The sequence below is a fragment of the Ranitomeya imitator genome, chromosome 2 (genome assembly GCF_032444005.1).
Source record: "Ranitomeya imitator isolate aRanImi1 chromosome 2, aRanImi1.pri, whole genome shotgun sequence".
NCBI lineage: Eukaryota > Metazoa > Chordata > Amphibia > Anura > Dendrobatidae > Ranitomeya > Ranitomeya imitator.
In genome coordinates, this window is record NC_091283.1 from 670,114,021 (window position 1) to 670,136,493 (window position 22,473).

Sequence of the window (22,473 nt, forward strand, 5' to 3'; positions counted from 1 at the left end):
GTAGTATATAGAGGATCTGTCGGCTCTCCTGTGTGGTGTAGTATATAGAGGATCTGTCAGCTCTCCCGTGTGGTGTAGTATATAGAGGATCTGTCAGCTCTCCAGTGTGGTGTAGTATATAGAGGATTTATCAGCTCTCCTGTGTGGTGTAGTATATAGAGGATCTGTCGGGTCTCCCGTGTGGTGTAGTATATAGATTATCTGTCAGCTCTCCCGTGTGGTGTAGTATATAGAGGATCTGTCAGCTCTCCTGTGTGGTGTAGTATATAGAGGATTTATCAGCTCTCCTGTGTGGTGTGGTATATAGGATCTATCCTGTATGGTATTTTAAAACTGCATGGTGGGCCCCAAGAATGATTTTTCTCTGGTGGGCCCAAGGTACTCCAGTCCAACGCTGCCTGGACTCATCCCTCTGTCACACTCATCCCTCAGGCTCATATCCAGGTCAGACTCATCCTTGGACTCATCCCCCGGTCAGACTCATCCCCTAGGCTCAGACCCAGGTCAGACTCGTCCCCTGGCTTATACCTGGACTCATCCCTCTGTCACACTCATTCCTCAGGCTCATATCCAGGTCAGACTCATCCCCCAGTCTATTACCCGGGTCAGACACATGCTTGGGCCCACAGCCGAACTCATAACACCCGACTCATACCGTGGCTCGTCCCCGGATCAGACTCCTCCTCGGGTCATACTCATCCCATGGTCAGACCCATTCCCGGAATACAGCCGCCGCCGCCGCCGCACGCTGTATTCCGCAAAGCTCCCACACAATACATTACACTCCCGGAAGTGCCGTTTGCAGAACTCGTTCCTATGGTTCATGTTGGCCCTCCAGAGCTTCCGTAGCTCGAGGTGCGCTGGGATTCTTGGTATGAGAGCGTGAGACCCGGTGAGTCTGTGAGGAAATAATGTGGGTAGTCCCGAGTTCTATGGTTCGCTGCCTGCAGTGCTAGACGATGTGTGACTGAGTATTAGTAGTGCCGAAGCTAGCGAGGTGAGACGTACACAACATATTGTACAGCGAGAGTCGCCCCTGACACCACACCAGGGGATTAGTCCACTCAGGCACGCTGCCTACACAGGACCATACCTGGACCCGGAGAACTACACTAGTGGCCTCCTATCACTGCTTCACACAGCCACAGTTCTATAGAAGTATTAGCCTCTGTCTCTGAGATGTGAGCAGGTGGCACCGGCAGAACACTGGAGCCACACTGACCATGGATCCTGAACTAGTACAACTAGGTCTAGGTGCAGTGTCGGTGTGTTCCCACCAGTAGACATCTGGCCTATTTGTACTGTCGGTGTGTTCCCACCAGTAGACATCTGGCATATTTGTACTGTCGGTGTGTTCCCACCAGTAGACATCTGGCCTATTTGTACTGTCGGTGTGTTCCCACCAGTAGACATCTGGCCTATTTGTACTGTCGGTGTGTTCCCACCAGTAGACATCTGGCCTATTTGTACTGTCGGTGTGTTCCCACCAGTAGACCTCTGGCCTATTTGTACTGTCGGTGTGTTCCCACCAGTAGACATCTGGCCTATTTGTACTGTCGGTGTGTTCCCACCAGAAGACATCTGGCCTATTTGTACTGTCGGTGTGTTCCCACCAGTAGACATCTGGCCTATTTGTACTGTCGGTGTGTTCCCACCAGTAGACCTCTGGCCTATTTGTACTGTCGGTGTGTTCCCACTAGTAGACATCTGGCCTATTTGTACTGTCGGTGTGTTCCCACCAGTAGACCTCTGGCCTATTTGTACTGTCGGTGTGTTCCCACCAGTAGACATCTGGCCTATTTGTACTGTCGGTGTGTTCCCACCAGTAGACCTCTGGCCTATTTGTACTGTCGGTGTGTTCCCACTAGTAGACATCTGGCCTATTTGTACTGTCGGTGTGTTCCCACCAGTAGACATCGGCCTATTTGTACTGTCGGTGTGTTCCCACCAGTAGACATCGGCCTATTTGTACTGTCGGTGTGTTCCCACCAGTAGACATCTGGCCTATTTGTACTGTCGGTGTGTTCCCACCAGTAGACATCTGGCCTATTTCTACTGTCGGTGTGTTCCCACCAGTAGACATCTGGCCTATTTGTACTGTCGGTGTGTTCCCACCAGAAGACATCTGGCCTATTTGTACTGTCGGTGTGTTCCCACCAGTAGACATCTGGCCTATTTGTACTGTCGGTGTGTTCCCACCAGTAGACCTCTGGCCTATTTGTACTGTCGGTGTGTTCCCACTAGTAGACATCTGGCCTATTTGTACTGTCGGTGTGTTCCCACCAGTAGACCTCTGGCCTATTTGTACTGTTGGTGTGTTCCCACCAGCAGACATCTGGCCTATTTGTACTGTCGGTGTGTTCCCACCAGTAGACCTCTGGCCTATTTGTACTGTCGGTGTGTTCCCACTAGTAGACATCTGGCCTATTTGTACTGTCGGTGTGTTCCCACCAGTAGACATCTGGCCTATTTGTACTGTCGGTGTGTTCCCACCAGTAGACATCTTGCCTATTTGTACTGTCGGTGTGTTCCCACCAGTAGACATCGGCCTATTTGTACTGTCGGTGTGTTCCCACCAGTAGACATCTGGCCTATTTGTACTGTCGGTGTGTTCCCACTAGTAGACATCTGGCCTATTTGTACTGTCGGTGTGTTCCCACCAGTAGACATCTGGCCTATTTGTACTGTCGGTGTGTTCCCACCAGTAGACATCTGGCCTATTTGTACTGTCGGTGTGTTCCCACCAGTAGACATCGGCCTATTTGTACTGTCGGTGTGTTCCCACCAGTAGACATCTGGCCTATTTGTACTGTTGGTGTGTTCCCACCAGTAGACATCTGGCCTATTTGTACTGTCGGTGTGTTCCCACCAGTAGACATCTGGCCTATTTGTACTGTCGGTGTGTTCCCACCAGTAGACATCTGGCCTATTTGTACTGTCGGTGTGTTCCCACCAGTAGACATCTGGCCTATTTGTACTGTCGGTGTGTTCCAACCAGTAGACATCTGGCCTATTTGTACTGTCGGTGTGTTCCCACCAGTAGACCTGTGGCTTATTTGTACTGTTGGTGTGTTCCCACCAGTAGACATCTGGCCTATTTGTACTGTCGGTGTGTTCCAACCAGTAGACATCTGGCCTATTTGTACTGTCGGTGTGTTCCCACCAGTAGACCTCTGGCCTATTTGTACTGTCGGTGTGTTCCCACCAGTAGACATCTGGCCTATTTGTACTGTCGGTGTGTTCCCACCAGTAGACCTCTGGCCTATTTGTACTGTCGGTGTGTTCCCACCAGTAGACATCCGGCCTATTTGTACTGTCGGTGTGTTCCCTGTTGTGAGTTCTGTTTTTGGGCTCCCTCTGGTGGTTACTGATGGTACTGGGTGACTTGTGTTCTCTGCGGTCTCTGGTGTCCACCTGTTCCATCAGGTTATGGGAGTTTCCTATTTAACCTGGCTTTTTTGTCATTTCCTCGCCGGCTATCAATTTAATCAGCGTGTCTTTTTACCTCTGCTACCTGCGTCTGTTATCTTCAGGACAAGCTAAGGTTTGATTTTCCTGTTCCACGTTTTGCTTAATTTTTGTCTTAGTCCAGCTTGCAGATATGTGATTCCTTGCTGCTGGTTGCTCTAGTGGGCTAAAATTACTCCTCATGTTCCATGAGTTGGCACGAGTTCAAGTAATTTCAGGATGGTTTTTTGAAGGGTTTTTCGCTGACCGCGCAGTTCACTTTTGTATCCTCTGCTATCTAGCTTTAGCGGGCCTCATTTTTGCTGATTCTATTTTCATATCTACGTATGTGCTTTCCTCTCATTTCACCGTTATTACATGTGGGGGGCTGCTATTTCTGTGGGGTGTTTCTCTGGAGGCAAGTGAGGTCTGTGTTTCTTCTAATAGGGGAAGTTAATCCTTTGGCTGGCGCGAGACGTCTAGGAATCATCGTAGGCACGTTCCCCGGCTACTGCTAGTTGTGTGTTTAGGTTCAGGATCGCGGTCAGCTCAGGTTCCATCACCCTAGAGCTTGTTTTGTTTTTGTGCTTGTCCTTTTGTGATCCCCTGCCATTGGGATCATGACAGTTCCCACCAATAGACATCTGGCCTATTTGTACTGTCGGTGTGTTCCCACCAGTAGACATCTGGCCTATTTGTACTGTCGGTGTGTTCCCACCAGTAGACATCTGGCCTATTTGTACTGTCGGTGTGTTCCCACCAGTAGACATCTGGCCTATTTGTACTGTCGGTGTGTTCCCACCAGTAGACATCTGGCCTATTTGTACTGTCGGTGTGTTCCCACCAGTAGACATCTGGCCTATTTGTACTGTCGGTGTGTTCCCACCAGTAGACATCTGGCCTATTTGTACTGTCGGTGTGTTCCCACCAGTAGACATCTGGCCTATTTGTACTGTCGGTGTGTTCCCACCAGTAGACATCTGATCTATTTGTACTGTCGGTGTGTTCCCACCAGTAGACATCTGGCCTATTTGTACTGTCGGTGTGTTCCCACCAGTAGACATCTGGCCTATTTGTACTGTCGGTGTGTTCCCACCAGTAGTCCTCTGGCCTATTTGTACTGTCGGTGTGTTCCCACCAGTAGGCCTCTGGCCTATTTGTACTGTCGGTGTGTTCCCACCACTAGTCTTCTGGCCTATTTGTACCGTCGGTGTGTTCTCACTAGTAGACTTTTGACCTATATGTACTGGCGGTGTGTTCCCACCAGTAGACCTCTGGCCTATATGTACTGTCGGTGTGTTCCCACCAGTAGACCTCTGGCTTATTTGTACTGTCGGTGTGTTCCCACCAGTAGACCTGTGGCTTATTTGTACTGTTGGTGTGTTCCCACCAGTAGACCTTTGGCCTATGGGTTTGCTCCTCATTAGTGAACTATCATGAAAGTTCACTGTTATCTCGCTTTCCTAGATAGAACATAGACTCTGTACTGCCTGAGATAGAAATGTTTTCATGGGCAAAGGTGATGTTAACTACCTGTAGTAGCGCCTGTTAAACTTGTGCCTGCAGTGTGAATTGTGTCTCTTTAGTTGGACAGAAAACCTTTTATTTCTCCAGTCACCTTCAACGTCAGCCACTTCGGAGGTTGTCTTCCCAGCCCTAATAGGGGACAGGAACACAAAGAGGTTAAATACCCCACCCCTTCCTTCAACCACCAGTGTTTTCCTGTCCCCTACGGGGCTTGAAGAGGATCTCTGAAGGTGCTGCTGTTGCCGGTGATCGGAGCACCCCACATACCTCACAGAAGCCGGTCAGCTGAGGTCTGGAGCTTCGGCTCTCCTCCAGTGCTGCTCCCATCTCCTCGCTCTCGCGGGACTCGGGATCTTCCCGCGCCGCCCCTCCTGCGCTCCCTCCGGGGGTAAAGTGGGGGGGTGACGTGCGTGCCGGGGCCTCTTGCAGCTACCCAGTTTCCTCCTTCCCCGGTGCTGTTCCCGGAGCGTGCCCTGGCCAGGTGACGCGCCCCCTCTTCCGAGGCTGCATTCCACACTGTGGTCTATGGCACTTCCGGTGGAGTGCTCGTAACTTCCGGTTCCTTCCCTGATGCGTTCCACAATGGAGTGCGCGCCGGCCGGCATTTTTTCCCCTGGGCCAAAGCAGCAAAATCTGAGGCGTTCCACGGTGCTTTTCCCCCTATTGGGCTAGATTTTGGGGAGGAGGAGCACAGATGACGCTGGACCCTCCATCCTATAAAAGATCCGGGTGGGGAGTCACCAGGTAAGACATACTGTCTGACGCTGACTGTGGATTGACAGACATGGACGGTGACAAGCCCCCTTTCTCTGCGTCTGTGGAGCCCAGCGTACCCCCTCCTACTGTACGGAGCAGGTGTCAGCCCCAGCTATCCAGTATTTACTCCCACAAGCGGCTTAGCAAATCTTTTCTCTCTCTCTTAGGCCGGCGTCACACTCGGCGTAAGACAATACGGTCCGTAAATTACGGCCATAATACGCAGAAAAGTCCCCGAAATAGTGGTCCGTATCTCCTCCGTAGGCAGGGTGTGTCAGCGTATTTTGCGCATGGCATCCTCCGTATTTAATCCGTATGGCATCCGTACTGCGAGATTTTCTCGAAGGCTTGCAATACGGACATACAATGGATCCATGTTTGCGAAAAATAGTAACAACATATATACTGTCTAAATATATATATATATATATGTTTGGGGGCACTGCTAGACCTAATATTAACCAACAGGCCAGACCGCTTAGCAAATATAAGGGTTGGGGGTCACTTGGGAAATAGCGATCACAAAATAATAAGTTTTCATGTATCCTTTAAAAAGATGTGTAATAGAGGGGTTACAGGGACACTAAACTTCAGGAGGGGAAATTTCCAACGGATGAGAAAGGATCTTGGTGCAATTAACTGGGACGATATCCTGAGACACAAAAATACACAAAGAAAATGGGAGACATTTATTAGCATCCTGGATAGGACCTGTGCACAGTATATACCGTATGGGAATAAACATACTAGAAATAGGAGGAAACCAATATGGCTAAATAGAGCTGTAAGGGGCGCAATAAGTGACAAAAAGAAAGCATTTCGAGAATTAAAGGAAGTAGGTAGTGAGGAGGCATTAAACAAATACAAAAAATTAAATAAATTCTGTAAAAAGCAAATCAAGGCAGCAAAGATTGAGACAGAGAGACTCATTGCCAGAGAGAGTAAAATAATCCCAAAATATTCTTTAACTACATAAATAGTAAGAAACTAAAAAATGATAGTGTTGGCCCCCTTAAAAATAGTCTGGGTGAAATGGTGAATGAGGATGAGGAAAAAGCCAATATGCTAAATGACTTTTTTTCATCAGTATTTACACAAGAAAATCCCATGGCGGACAAAATGACTAGTGACAAAAATTCCCAATTAAAAGTCACCTGCTTAACTGTTGTGAGTTCTGTTTTTGGGCTCCCTCTAGTGGTTACTGATGGTACTGGGTGATTTGTGTTCTGCTGTCTCTGGTGTCCACCTGTTCTATTGGGATTTGGGAGTTTCCTATTTAACCGGGCTTTCTTGTCTTTTCCCCGCCGGCTATCAAGGTTATCAGAGTGTTTTGTTACCTCAGCTTCTGGCTTCAGTAATCTTCAGGACAAGCTAAGTTTTTGATTTTCTTGTTTCACGTTTTGCTTTATTTTTGTCTTGTCCAGCTTGTATGTAATTGTTTCTTTGCTGCTGGTTGCTCTAGTGGGCTGTAATTGCTCCTCATGTTCCATGAGTTGGAACATGAGTTCAAGTAATTACAGGATGGTTTTTTGAAGGGTTTTTTGCTGACCGCGCAGTTTACTTTTGTATCCTCTGCTATCTAGTTTTAGCGGGCCTCATTTTGCTAAATCTGTTTTCATACTGTGTATGTGCCTTCCTCTCATTTCACCGTCATTATATGTGGGGGGCTGCTATTTCTGTGGGGTATTTCTCTGGAGGCAAGAGAGGTCTGTGTTTCTTCTAATAGGGGAAGTTAGATCTTCGGCTGGTGCGAGACGTCTAGGATCAACGTAGGCACGTTCCCCGGCTATTGTTATTTGTGTGTTCAGGTTTAGGGTCGCGGTCAGCTCAGGTTCCATCACCCTAGAGCTCGTTGGTGCTTGTCCTTTTGTGATTCCCTGCCATTGGAATCATGACACTTAACCCAGCAGGAAGTGCGGCGGTGTCTAAAAATCACTAAAATTAACAAATCTCCGGGCCCGGATGGGATACACCCTCGAGTACTGCAGGAATTAAGTACAGTCATTGATAGACCATTATTTTTAATCTTTAAAGACTCCATAATAACAGGGTCTGTACCACAGGACTGGCGCATAGCAAATGTGGTGCCAATATTCAAAAAGGGGACAAAAACTGAACTCAGAAATTATAGGCCAGTAAGCTTAACCTCTACTGTGGGTAAAATCCTGGAGGGCATTCTAAGGGATGCTATACTGGAGTATCTGAAGAGGAATAACCTCATGACCCAGTATCAGCACGGGTTTACTAGGGACCGCTCATGTCAGACTAATTTGATCAGTTTCTATGAAGAGGTAAGTTCCGGACTGGACCAAGGGAACCCAGTGGATGTAGTGTATATGGACTTTTCAAAAGCTTTTGATACGGTGCCACACAAAAGGTTGATATATAAAATGAGAATAATGGGGATAGGGGAAAATATGTGTAAGTGGGTTGAGAGCTGGCTCAGGGATAGGAAACAAAGGGTGGTTATTAATGGAGCATACTCGGACTGGGTAGCGGTTCGCAGTGGGGTACCACAGGGGTCAGTATTGGGCCCTCTTCTTTTTAACATATATATTAATGACCTTGTAGGGGGCATTCAGAGTAGAATTTCAATATTTGCAGATGACACTAAACTCTGCAGGGTAATCAATACAGAGGAGGACAATTTTATATTACAGGATGATTTATGTAAACTAGAAGCTTGGGCTGATAAATGGCAAATGAGCTTTAAAGGGACACTGTCACCTGAATTTGGAGGGAACAATCTTCAGCCATGGAGGCGGGGTTTTTGGGTGTTTGATTCACCCTTTCCTTACCCACTGGCTGCATGCTGGCTGCAATATTGGATTGAAGTTCATTCTCTGTCCTCCATAGTACATGCCTGCACAAGGTGCAATCTTGCCTTGTGCAGGCATGTACTACGGAGTACAGAGAATGAACTTCAATCCAATATTGCAGCCAGCATGCAGCCAGTGGGTAAGGAAAGGGTGAATCAAACACCCAAAAACCCCGCCTTCATGGCTGAAGATTGTTCCCTCCAAATTCAGGTGACAGTGTCCCTTTAATGGGGATAAATGTAAGGTCATGCACTTGGGTAGAAGTAATAAGATGTATAATTATGTGCTTAATTCTAAAACTCTGGGCAAAACCGTCAATGAAAAAGACCTGGGTGTATGGGTGGATGACAAACTCATATTCAGTGGCCAGTGTCAGGCAACTGCTACAAAGCCAAATAAAATAATGGGATGCATTAAAAGAAGCATAGATGCTTATGAGGAGAACATAATTTTACTAAAGAAAAAAGGAATGTAGTCAGCTTACCGGTCTTAGACGAAATCCCCAGACCTGCCAACGCCCAGCACGGTTCGGGGTGAGCGCCCACAGCAAATGAAGACAGAAAAAGAAATGATCCAGCTGGAGGTGGAGGCAGTTCAGACTTTGTGAGACTTTATTAGACAACTAAAGCGATAAAAAGTTCTTCAACAAGAAAAATCTTTACATAGCAAACACCTGGCACACCAGTGAGGAGGATCAACGCGTTTCAACTATGAAGTCTTACTCATGATCTAGGTAAGACTTCATGGTTGATCTAGGTAGATCATGAGTAAGACTTCATAGTTGAAACGCGTTGATCCTCCTCACTGGTGTGCCAGGTGTTTGCTATGTAAAGATTTTTCTTGTTGAAGAACTTTTTATCGCTTTAGTTGTCTAAAACATAATTTTACCTCTATACAAGTCATTAGTTCGACCACACTTAGAATACTGTGCACAGTTCTGGTCTCCGGTGTATAAGAAAGACATAGCTGAACTAGAGCGGGTGCAGAGAAGAGCGACCAAGATTATTAGAGGACTGGGGGGTCTGCAATACCAAGATGGATTATTACACTTGGGGCTATTTAGTTTGGAAAAATGAAGACTAAGGGGTGATCTTATTTTAATGTATAAATATATGAGGGGACAGTACAAAGACCTTTCTGATGATCTTTTTAATCATAGACCTGAAACAGGGACAAGAGGGCATCCTCTACGTTTGGAGGAAAAAAGGTTTAAGCATAATAACAGACGTGGGTTCTTTACTGTAAGAGCAGTGAGACTATGGAACTCTCTGCCGTATGATGTTGTAATGAGTGATTCATTACTTAAATTTAAGAGGGGACTGGATACATTTCTGGAAAAGTATAATGTTACAGGGTATATATACTAGATTCCTTGATAGGGCGTTGATCCAGGGAACTAGTCTGATTGGCGTATGTGGAGTCGGGAAGGAATTTTTTTCCCCAATGTGGAGCTTACTCTTTGCCACATGGGTTTTTTTTGTTTTCCTCTGGATCAACATGTTCGGGCAAGTTAGGTTAGGCTATGGGTTGAACTAGATGGACTTATAGTCTTCCTTCAACCTTAATAACTATGTGTGTGTACATATATATATATATATATATATATATATATATATATATATAGATAGATATAAAGAAACACAGCAGCACATGTATATGAATCTAGGCCATGTGAAAACACAGACAAATATTCGATATGAATCATACTACTCAAAAATATTTTTTCATAAAAAAATTTTTCAAAAATTTTTTTTCATAAAACTTAGTTATAGATAAAATGAAGATTCTTAGCGCATAAATTGGCCAATTCATGTGTGCCCATCAACCGCGGCAAGGTGATCTCCCTCTGATGGGTCCTACTCTACTGTACATGCCACTCTTGGGCCACCAGCCTACAACTTAGGACAAACATGTCACTCTGGGCTAAACCTACAATTTATGGGCAAGTAGAGATGATTACCGCCACTTGCAAGGTCAATGGGAGGAGTGCAAGATCAGGATGGATGCAGCCACATCCATACACTAAACAAAGAAAAAAAAAACAACCAGCACTCCCAATGTGAACACATGCAAGCTGCAAGCTGTATCATATAGATATAAAGAAACACAGCAGCACATGTATATGAATCTAGGCCATGTGAAAACACAGACAAATATTCGATATGAATCATACTACTCAAAAATATTTTTTCATAAAAATTTTTTTCAAAAATTATTTTTCATAAAACTTAGTTATAGATAAAATGAAGATTCTTAGCGCATAAATTGGCCAATTCATGTGTGCCCATCAACCGCGGCAAGGTGATCTCCCTCTGATGGGTCCTACTCTACTGTACATGCCACTTTGTTTAGTGTATGGATGTGGCTGCATCCATCCTGATCTTGCACTCCTCCCATTGACCTTGCAGGTGGCGGTAATCATCTCTACTTGCCCATAAATTGTAGGTTTAGCCCAGAGTGACATGTTTGTCCTAAGTTGTAGGCTGGTGGCCCAAGAGTGGCATGTACAGTAGAGTAGGACCCATCAGAGGGAGATCACCTTGCCGCGGTTGATGGGCACACATGAATTGGCCAATTTATGCGCTAAGAATCTTCATTTTATCTATAACTGTAAGTTTTATGAAAAAATATTTTTGAGTAGTATGATTCATATCGAATATTTGTCTGTGTTTTCACATGGCCTAGATTCATATACATGTGCTGCTGTGTTTCTTTATATCTATATGATACAGCTTGCAGCTTGCATGTGTTCACATTGGGAGTGCTGGTTGGTTTATATATATATATATATATATATATATATATATATATATATATATATATTTCATCCAGCGCGAGATAGCTTTAAAGCCGGTAATTCAATTGCCGGCTTTTGCTTTCCCCTTCCTAAACCCGACATGATATGAGGCATGGTTTACATACAGTAAACCATCTCATATCCCCATTTTTTTTGCATAATCCACACTAATGTTAGTAGTATGTATGTGCAAAATTTGGGCTGTCTAGCTATTAAATTGAAGGGTTAAATGGCGGAAAAAATTGGTGTGGGCTCCCGTGCAATTTTCTCCCCTAGAGTAGTAAAGCCAGTGACTGAGGGCAGATATTAATAGCCTGGAGAGGGTCCATGGTTATTGGCCTCCCTGGCTAAAAACATCTGCCCCCAGCCACCCCAGAAAGGGCACATCTGGAAGATGCGCCTATTCTGGCACTTGGCCACTCTCTTCCCATTCCTGTGTAGCGGTGGGATATGGGGTAATGAAGGGTTAATGTCACTTTGCTATTGTAATTATGACACCTATCCATTATTAACCCCTTTACCCTCAAGGGTGGTTTGCACGTTAATGACCGGGCCAATTTTTACAATTCTGACCACTGTCCTTTTATGAGGTTATAACTCTGGAACGCTTCAACGGATCCCAGTGATTCTGACATTGTTTTCTCGTGACATATTGTACTTCATGATAGTGGTAAAAATTCTTTGATAGTACCTGCGTTTATTTGTGAAAAAAACGGACATTTGGCGAAAATTATGAAAATTTCGCAATTTTCCAACGTTGAATTTTTATGCAATTAAATCACAGAGATATGTCACACAAAATGCTTAATAAGTAACATTTCTCACATGTCTAATTTACATCAGCACAATTTTGGAACCAAAATTTTTTTTTGTTAGGGAGTTATAAGGGTTAAAAGTTGACCAGCAATTTCTCATTTTTACAACACCATTTTTTTTTTAGGGACCACATCTCATTTGAAGTCATTTTGAGGGGTCTATATGATAGAAAATACCCAAGTGTGACACCATTCTAAAAACTGCACCCCTCATGGTGCTAAAAACCATATTCAAGAATTTTATTAACCCTTTTGGTGCTTCACAGGAATTTTTGGAATGTTTAAATAAAATGAACATTTAACTTTTTTTCACAAAAAAATTACTTCAGCTCCAATTTGTTTTATTTTACCAAGGGTAACAGGAGAAAATGGACCCCAAAAGTTGTTGTACAATTTGTCCTGAGTACGCTGATACCCCATATGTGGGGGTAAACCACTGTTTGGGCGCATGGGAGAGCTCGGAAGGGAAGGAGCGCCGTCTGACTTTTCAATGCAAAATTGACAGGAATTGAGATGGGACGCCATGTTGCGTTTGGAGAGCCACTGATGTGCCCAAACATTGAAACCCCCACAAGTGACACCATTTTGGAAAGTAGACCTCCCAAGGAACTTATCTAGAGGTGTGGTGAGCATTTTGACCCACCAAGTGCTTCACAGAAGTTTATAATGCAGAGCCGTAAAAATAAAACAAAAATTTTTTCCCACAAAAATTATTTTTTTAGCCCCCAGTTTTGTATTTTCCCGAGGGTAACAGGAGAAATTGGACCCCAAAATTTGTTGTCCAATTTGTCCTGAGTGCGCTGATACCCTATAAGTGGGGGGGAACCACTGTTTGGGCGCATGGGAGGGCTCGGAAGGGAAGGAGCTCTATTTGGAACGCAGACTTAGATGGAATGGTCTGCAGGTGTCACATTGCGTTTGCAGAGCCCCTAATGTACCTAAACAGTAGAAACCCCCCACAAGTGACACCATTTTGGAAACTAGACACCCTAAGGAACTCATCTAGATGTGTTGTGAGAACTTTGAACCCCCAAGTGTTTCACTACAGTTTGTAACGCAGAGCCGTGAAAATAAAAAATCTTTTTTTTCCAACAAAAATTATTTTTTAGCCCCCAGTTTTGAATTTTCCCAAGAGTAACAGGAGAAATTGGACCCCAAAAGTTGTTGTCCTATTTGTCCTGAGTACGCTGATACCCCATATGTTGGGGTAAACCCCTGTTTGGGCACACGGGAGAGCTCGGAAGGGAAGGAGCACTGTTTTACTTTTTCAACGCAGAATTGGCTGGAATTGAGATCGGACGCCATGTCGTGTTTGGAGAGCCCCTGATGTGCCTAAACAGTGGAAACCCCCCAATTATAACTGAAACCCTAATCCAAACACACCCCTAACCCTAATTCCAACGGTAACCCTAACCACACCTCTAACCCTGACACACCCCTAACCCTAATCCCAACCCTATTCCCAACTGTAAATGTAATCTAAGCCCTAACCCTAACTTTAGCCCCAACCCCAACCCTAGCCCCAACCCTAGCCCCAACCCTAGCCCTAGCCCTAACCCTAGCCCTAACCCTAGCCCTAACCCTAGCCCTAACGGGAAAATGGAAGTAAATACATTTTTTAAAATTTTTCCCTAACTAAGGGGGTGATGAAGGGGGGGTTTGATTTATTTTTATAGCGAGTTTTTTAGCGGATTTTTACGATTGGCAGCCGTCACACACTGAAAGACGCTTTTTATTGCAAAAAATATTTTTTGCGTTACTACATTTTGAGAGCTATAATTTTTCCATATTTTGGTCCACAGAATCATGTGAGGTCTTGTTTTTTGCGGGACGAGTTGACGTTTTTATTGGTAAAATTTTCGGGCACGTGACATTTTTTGATCGCTTTTTATGCCGATTTTTGTGAGGAAGAATGACCAAAAACCAGCTATTCATGAATTTATTTTGGGGGAGGCGTTAATACCGTTCCGCGTTTAGTAAATTTGATAAAGCAGTTTTATTCTTCGGGTCAGTACGATTACAGCGACACCTCATTTATATCATTTTTTTATGTTTTGGCGCTTTTATACGATAAAAACTATTTTATAGAAAAAATAATTATTTTTGCAGCGTTTTATTCTCAGGACTATAACTTTTTTATTTTTTTGCTGATGATGCTGTATGGCAGCTTGTTTTTTGCGGGACAAGATGACGTTTTCAGCGGTATCATGGTTATTTATATCTGTCTTTTTGATCGCGTGTTATTCCACTTTTTGTTCAGCGGTATGATAATAAAGCGTTGTTTTTTGCCTCTTTTTTTTTTCTTACGGTGTTTACTGAAGGGGTTAACTAGTGGGCCAGTTTTATAGGTTGGGTCGTTACGGACGCGGCGATACTAAATATGTGTACTTTTATTTATTTTTTTTTTATTTAGATGAAGAAATGTATTCATGGGAATAATATTTTTTTTTTTTCATTATTTAGGAATATTTTTTTTTATTTTTTTTTACACATTTGGAATTTTTTTTTTTAACTTTTTTATTTTGTCCCAGGGGGGGACATCACAGATCGATGATCTGACAGTTTGCACAGCACTCTGTCAGGTCACCGATCTGACATGCAGCACTGCAGGCTTCACAGTGCCTGCTCTGATCAGGCTCTGTGAAGCCACCTCCCTCCCTGCAGGACCCGGATCCGCGGCCATCGTGGATCCGGGGCTGGAGCAGGCAGGGAGGGAGGTAAGACCCTTGCAGCAACGCGATCACATCGTGTTGCTGCGGGGGGCTCAGGGACGCACGCAGGGAGCCCCCTTCCTGAGCGGTGCTTCCCTGTACCGCCGGCATACCGCGATCATCTTTGATCGCGGTGTGCCGGGGGTTAATGTGCCGGGGCGGTCCGTGACCGCTCCTGGCACATAGTGCCGGATGTCAGCTGCGATAGGCAGCTGACACCCGGCCGCGATCGGCGGCGCTTCCCCCGTGAGCGCTGCCGATCGCATATGACATACTATCCCGTCGGTGGTCATAGGGGCCCACCCCACCTCGACGGGATAGTACGTCTCATGTCAGAAAGGGGTTAATCCAATTGCATGAAATGGTTAAAAAAACACGCACACGATATTACAAAGTATTTTAATGAAATAAACACAAAGGTTGTTGTAATATTTTATTCCACTCTCAATCCACCTGAAGACCCTCGACCTGTAACAAAGTAAAAATAATAAACCAACAATATCTCATACCTTCCGATGATCTGTCACGTCCCACGATGTAAATCCATCTGAAGGGGTTAAATTATTTTACAGGCAGGAGCTCTGCTATAATGCAGCTGTGCTCCTGCCTGTAAAACCCCAGCGAAAGAAAAGTTCCCAGGCTTGAGTTCATATGAGGACATCCAGCAGAGGGCGCATCACCGCGAATGAAGGTAACTACAGGTCATTGACCTACTTTCCATACGGCTGATAGGACCTGACCCATTGAGAATCATTGGGCCGTGTGTAATGCGTGTTTTACGGACGTATTTTATGCGCTCATACGTCCGTAAAACTCGCTAGTGTGACGCCGGCCTCATAAGGAGAAAAGGTGTCTGACCCTAAGGCTACTTTCACACTTCCGTCGTTTGGGCTATGTCGCAATGCGTTGTTTTGGAAAAAAAAACGCATCCTGCAAAGTTGCCCGCAGAATGCGTTTTTTCTCCATAGACTTGCATTAACGACGCATTGCGATGTATGGCCACACGTCGCATCCATCGTGCGACGGATGCATCGTGTTTTGGCAGACCGTCGGCACGAAAAAAAGTTCCATGTAACCTTTTTTTGTGCGTTGCGTCCGCCATTTTCGACCGTGCATGCGCCGCCAAAACTCCGCCCCCTCCTCCCCGGACTGCAGAGTGAGCAGGGAAAAAACTGCATCCGCTGCCCACATCGTGCAGTTATTTTCACAACGTCCGTCGGTACGTCGGGCCAATGGTTTGCGACGGCCCCGTACCGACAGAAGTGTGAAAGTAGCATAAAATAAAAAGCCGCAAGATGTGTGCTGCCAGGCTCCCATCTACATATGGGAAAAAGCTCTGCCAGTCCTGTACAGATGAGGTGCTACACTCATAACAGCCCTCCATTCTGGATAGCATCAGATCCCTCATTAACCCCTTCACGACATGCGCCGTACTAGTACTGCGCATGCCGTGAATCCCCCTTTGATGTGGGCTCCGGCGGTGAGCCCACATCAAAGTCGCGACATGTCAGCTGTTTTGCACAGCTGACATGTGCGCGCAATAGCGGCGGGTGAAATCGCTATTCACCCGCCGCTATTAACCTGTTAAATGCCGCTGTCAAACACAGACAGCGGCATTTAACTACCGCATCCGGCCGGGCGGCCGGATATGACGTCATCGCCGACCCCCGTCACATGATCGGGGGTCGGTGATGCATCAGGAAGGTAACCATAGAGGTCCTTCAGACCTCTATGGTTACTGATGCAGGTCTGCTGTGAGCGCCCCCTGTGGTCGGCGCTCACAGCACACCTGCATTTCTGCTACATAGCAGCGATCTGATGATCGCTGCTATGTAGCAGAGCCGATCGCGTTGTGCCTGCTTCTAGCCTCCCATGGAGGCTATTGAAGCATGGCACAAGTAAAAAAAAAATGTTTTTAAAAATATGAAAAAAATATAAAAAATATAAAAGTTTAAATCACCCCCCTTTCGCCCCATCCTAAATAAAACAATAAAAAAAGAAACCTACACGTATTTGGTATCGCCGTGTTCAGAATCGCCCGATTTATCAATTAAAAAAAAAGCATTAACCTGATCGCTAAACGGCATAGCGAGAAAAAAATCCGAAACGCCAGAATTACGTTTTTTGGTCGCCGCAACATTGCATTAAAATGCAATAACGGGCGATCAAAAGAACGTATCTGCGCAAAAATGGTATCATTAAAAACATCAGCTCGGCACGCAAAAAATAAGCCCTCACCCGACCCCAGATCACGAAAAATGGAGACGCTACGGGTATTGGAAAATGGCACTTTTTTTTTTTTTAGCAAAGTTTGGAATTTTTTTTCACCACTTAGATAAAAAATAACCTAGTCATGTGTCTATGAACTCGTAATGACCTAGAGAATCATAATGGCAGGTTAGTTTTAGCATTTAGTGAACCTAGCAAAAAAGCCAAACAAAAAACAAGTGTAGGATTGCACTTTTTTTGCAATTTCACCGCACTTGGAATTTTTTTCCCGTTGTCTAGTAAAAGACATGGTAAAACCAATGGTGTCGTTCAAAAGTACAACTTGTCCCGCAAAAAATAAACCATCACATGACCATATTGACGGAAAAATAAAAAAGTTATGGCTCTGGGAAGGAGGGAAGCGAAAAACGAACACGCAAAAATGAAAAAGGGCCGCGACTTGAAGGGGTTAAAGAAGATCTCGGTGCCTCAACCACCTCCTCCTAAAAAGAGAAAAAGGGCTCCGGTGGAGTCTGACTCTGGCGAAATTCGATCCTCGGGCTCGGAGGACGTTTGGGAGAATGCAGGTTCCACTTCCACCCCCACCCCTAAATCAGAAAACAGTAAATACTACTTTAGTTCCGAGGATATTGGTGAGCTAATCAGTATAGTGAGAGGCACCATGGGGGTGGAGGATGAGGAAATTAAACTCACGGTACAGGATGAAATGTTTGGGGGTCTGAAACCCTAAGATCAAAAGAGTTTTCCCGTACATAGAAATATACAAAATCTGATTCTACATGAATGGGGACTCCCTGAAAAAGGACTTAGCAGGCCGTCAGAATTTAAAAAACGCTTCCCCCTTGGATGAGAAACCCCTAAAGTGGATGTCCAGGTGTGCAGAGTAACTAAAAAAACAGCCCTTCCCTTTGAGGACTCCTCCCAGCTTAAAGATCTGATTTATTTAAAAATAGAGAGCTTGTTAATGAAGTCCTGGGACACGTTCACAAATTTACTTAAAAACAACATTGCCTCCACATGCGTGGCCAGATCCCTGTTTTTCTGGTTACGCACAGTTGAGGATCATATGACAAGAGAGGAAATCCTAGACTCCCTACCCCTGCTTCGGAAGGCAATGGGGTTCCTAGCCGACGCCTCTGCTGAGTCTGTCCGAGTAGCCGCAAAAGCTGACGTCCTCTCCAACTCATCCAGGAGAGCTCTCTGGCTGAAATCTTGGGGAGGCGACTTCATCTCCAAATTGTGCGGCATCCCCTTCCAGTGTCATCGTGTATTTGGGCCCGTTCTCGATGATATCTTGGATAAGGCTTCGGACAAGAAAAAAATTTCTTCCCGAACAAAGAATCCCTAAGAGACTTTTTTTCACCCCTCTGGTGACCAACTTTCACAGAGAGACTATAGGTGAAAAGGCAAAACAGGGAGATGAAGTTATCCCAAAGGAGGCAAAAGCAGGAACATCCTTGTCCCTCAATCACAACAGACCCCAGATAAGCAATGACTGCTCTCCGGTCGGAGGTCGACTCTCACTCTTTCTCACCCAGTGGCAGTCCATCTCCACAAATCAATGGGTCCTTTGTACCATACGAGAGGACACTGAAGGCATCAAAACTATGAATTAACACATGTGGAATTATATACTTAACAAAAAAGTGTGAAACAACTGAAATTATGTCTTATATTCTAGGTCCTTTGAAGTAGCCACCTTTTGCTTTGATGACTGCTTTGCACACTCTTGGCATTCTCTTGATGAGTTTCAAGAGGTAGTCACCGGAAATGGTCTTCCAACAATCTTGAAGGAGCTCCCAGAAATGCTTAGCACTTGTTGGCCCTTTTGCCTTCACTCTGCGGTCCAGCTCACCCCAAACCATCTCGATTGGGTTCAGGCCTGGTGACTGGAGGCCAGGTCATCTGGCGTAGTCTCCTTCTTGGTCAAATAGCCCTCACACAGCCTGGAGGTGTGTTTGGGGTCATTGTCCTGTTGAAAAATAAATGATGGTCCAACTAAACGCAAACCGGATGGAATAACATGCCGCTGCAAGATGCTGTGGTAGCCATGCTGGGTCAGTATGCCTTCAATTTTGAGTAAATCCCCAACAGTGTCACCAGCAAAGCCCCCCCACACCATCACACCTCCTCCATGCTTCACGGTGGGAACCAGGCATGTAGAGTCCATCCGTTCACCTTTTCTGCATCGCACAAAGACATGGTGGTTGGAACCAAAGATCTTGAATTTGGACTCATCAGACCAAAGCACAGATTTCCACTGGTCTAATGTCCATTCCTTGTGTTCTTTAGCCCAAACAAGTCTCTTCTGCTAGTTGCCTGTCCTTAGCAGTGGTTTCCTAGCAGCTATTTTACCATGAACGCCTGCTGCACAAAGTCTCCTCTTAACAGTTGTTGTAGAGATGTGTCTGCTGCTAGAACTCTGTGTGGCATTGACCTGGTCTCTAATCTGAGCTGCTTTTAACCTGCGATTTCTGAGGCTGGTGGCTCGGATAAACTTATCCTCAGAAGCAGAGGTGACTCTTGGTCTTTTTTTCTCGGGGCGGTCCTCATGTGAGCCAGTTTCTTTGTAGCGCTTGATGGTTTTTGCAAGTGCACTTGGGGACACTTTCAAAGTTTTTCCATTTTTTCGGACTGACTGACCTTCATTTCTTAAAATAATGATGGCCACTCGTTTTTCTTTACTTAGCTGCTTTTTTCTTGCCATAATACAAATTCTAAGTGTCTATCCAGTAGGACTATCAGCTGTGTATTCCCCAGACTTCTGCACAACACAACTGATGGTCCCAACCCGATTTATAAGGCAAGAAATCCCACTTATTAAACCTGACAGGGCACACCTGTGAAGTGAAAACCATTCACGGTGACTACCTCTTGAAGCTCATCAAGAGAATGCCAAGAGTGTTCAAAGCAGTCATCAAAGCAAAAGGTGGCTACTTTGAAGAACCCAGAATATAAGACATAATTTCAGTTGTTTCACACTTTTCTGTTAAGTATATACCGTATATACTCGAGTATAAGCCGAGATTTTCAGCCTATTTTTTTGGGCTGAAAGTCCCCCTCTCGGCTTATACTCGAGTCATATACCGGGAGGTCAGCAGGGGAGGGGGAGCGGGGGCTGTGTAGTTATACTTACCTGCTGCGGCACGGTCCCTGCAGTCCCTGGCTTCCCCGGCGCTGCAGCTTCTTCCTGTACTGAGTGGTCACATGGCACCGCTCATTACAGAAATGATTAGGCGGCTCCACCTCCCATAGGGGAGGAGCCGCATATTCATTGCTGTAAATGATCTGTAACTGTGACCGCTCAATTACAGGAAGAAGCTGCAGCGCCGGGGAAGCCAGGGACTGCAGGGACCGCACCAGGAGCAGGTAAGAATACGGGGAGCGCAGCGCTGCACTATATTTACCTGCTCCTCGCTCCGGTGCGTCTCCGTCTCCAGCGTCCTCTGGCATTGACGCTCAGGTTAGAGGGCGCGGTGACGTAGTCAGTGCGCGCCCTCTGCTGAGCGTCAGTGCTGGAGACGGTGCCGCATGAGGAGCAGGTAAATATAGAAAGCGCCGGCGTCCTGAGTGAAGAGAGGTGAGTATGTGATTTTTTTTTTATTATGATGGAATATAGGCTGAACTGGATGGACAAATGTCTTTTTTCGGCATTACTAACTATGTTACTATGTTACTATTGCAGCACCAGCAGCATTCTATATGGCACAGCTTGATAAGGAGCATCTATTTTGGCCATAATCAACGGTGCAGAGCATATATGGGGCACAGCATTATAAGGAGCATCCATGGGGCAATAATGAACGGGGCAGAGCATTATATATGGCACATCATTATAAGGAGCATCCATGGGGCAATAATGAACGGTGCAGAACATTATACCGTTAGGGCCAGAAATATTTGGACAGTGACACAAGTTTTGTTATTTTAGCTGTTTACAAAAACATGTTCAGAAATACAATTATATATATATAATGTGGGCTGAAAGTGCACACTCCCAGCTGCAATATGATAGTTTCCACATCCAAATCGGAGAAAGGGTTTAGGAATCATGGCTCTGTAATGCATAGCGTCCTCTTTTTCAAGGGACCAAAAGTAATTGGACAATGGACTCTAAGGGCTGCAATTAACTCTGAAGGCGTCTCCCTCGTTAACCTGTAATCAATGAAGTAGTTAAAAGGTCAGGGGTGGATTCCAGGTGTGTGGTTTTGCATTTGGAAGCTGTTGCTGTGAGCAGACAACATGCGGTCAAAGGAACTCTCAATTGAGGTGAAGCAGAAAATCCTGAGGCTGAAAAAAAAGAAAAAATCCATCAGAGAGATAGCAGACATGCTTGGAGTAGCAAAATCAACAGTTGGGTACATTCTGAGAAAAAAGGAATTGACTGGTGAGCTTGGGAACTCAAAAAGGCCTGGGCGTCCACGGATGACAACAGTGGTGGATGATCGCCGCATACTTAATTTGGTGAAGAAGAACCCGTTCACAACATCAACTGAAGTCCAGAACACTCTCAGTGAAGTAGGTGTATCTGTCTCTAAGTCAACAGTAAAGAGAAGACTCCATGACAGTAAATACAAAGGGTTCACATCTAGATGCAAACCATTCATCAATACCAAAAATAGACAGGCCAGAGTTAAATTTGCAGAAAAACACCTCAAGAAGCCAGCTCGGTTCTGGAAAAGTATTCTATGGACAGATGAGACAAAGATCAACCTGTACCAGAATGATGGGAAGAAAAAAGTTTGGAGAAGAAAGGGAACGGCACATGATCCAAGGCACACCACATCCTCTGTAAAACATGGTGGAGGCAACGTGATGGCATGGGCATGCATGGCTTTCAATGGCACTGGGTCACTTGTGTTTATTGATGACATAAGAGCAGACAAGAGTAGCCGGATGAATTCTGAAGTGTACCGGGATATACTTTCAGCCCAGATTCAGCCAAATGCTGCAAAGTTGATTGGACGGCGCTTCATAGTACAGATGGACAATGACCCCAAGCATACAGCCAAAGCTACCCAGGAGTTCATGAGTGCCAAAAAGTGGAACATTCTGCAAAGGCCAGTCAATCTCCAGATCTAAACCCAATTGAGCATGCATTTCACTTGCTCAAATCCAGACTTAAGACGGAAAGACCCACAAACAAGCAAGACCTGAAGGCTGCGGCTGTAAAGGCCTGGCAAAGCATTAAGAAGGAGGAAACCCAGCGTTTGGTGATGTCCATGGGTTCCAGACTTAAGGCAGTGATTGCCTCCAAAGGATTTGCAACAAAATATTGAAAATAAAAATATTTTGTTTGGGTTATGTTTATTTGTCCAATTACTTTTGACCTCCTAAAATGTGGAGTGTTTGTAAAGAAATGTGTACAATTC

At 45.2% G+C, this 22,473-nt stretch overlaps 1 protein-coding gene across 8 annotated transcripts in view; it reads left to right on the plus strand.

The window, feature by feature from the left end:
* The first annotated feature begins 723 nt into the window (after window positions 1-723).
* Window positions 724-22,473, plus strand: part of ERLIN1 (ER lipid raft associated 1) — a 265,288-nt gene continuing 243,538 nt past the window's right edge. For 2 of the 8 annotated variants that reach the window (XM_069753030.1, XM_069753032.1), the window contains exon 1: window positions 757-892. Coding sequence is in view for 1 of the 8 variants with exons in the window: in XM_069753035.1 (XP_069609136.1) it covers window positions 5,669-5,718 (50 nt within the window). In the remaining 7 variants the exon portion in view is untranslated. Of the gene's footprint in view, window positions 998-5,616; window positions 5,719-22,473 lie in introns of those variants that run through there. The other 6 variants (XM_069753034.1, XM_069753029.1, XM_069753033.1 and 3 more) reach the window with 6 other exon arrangements.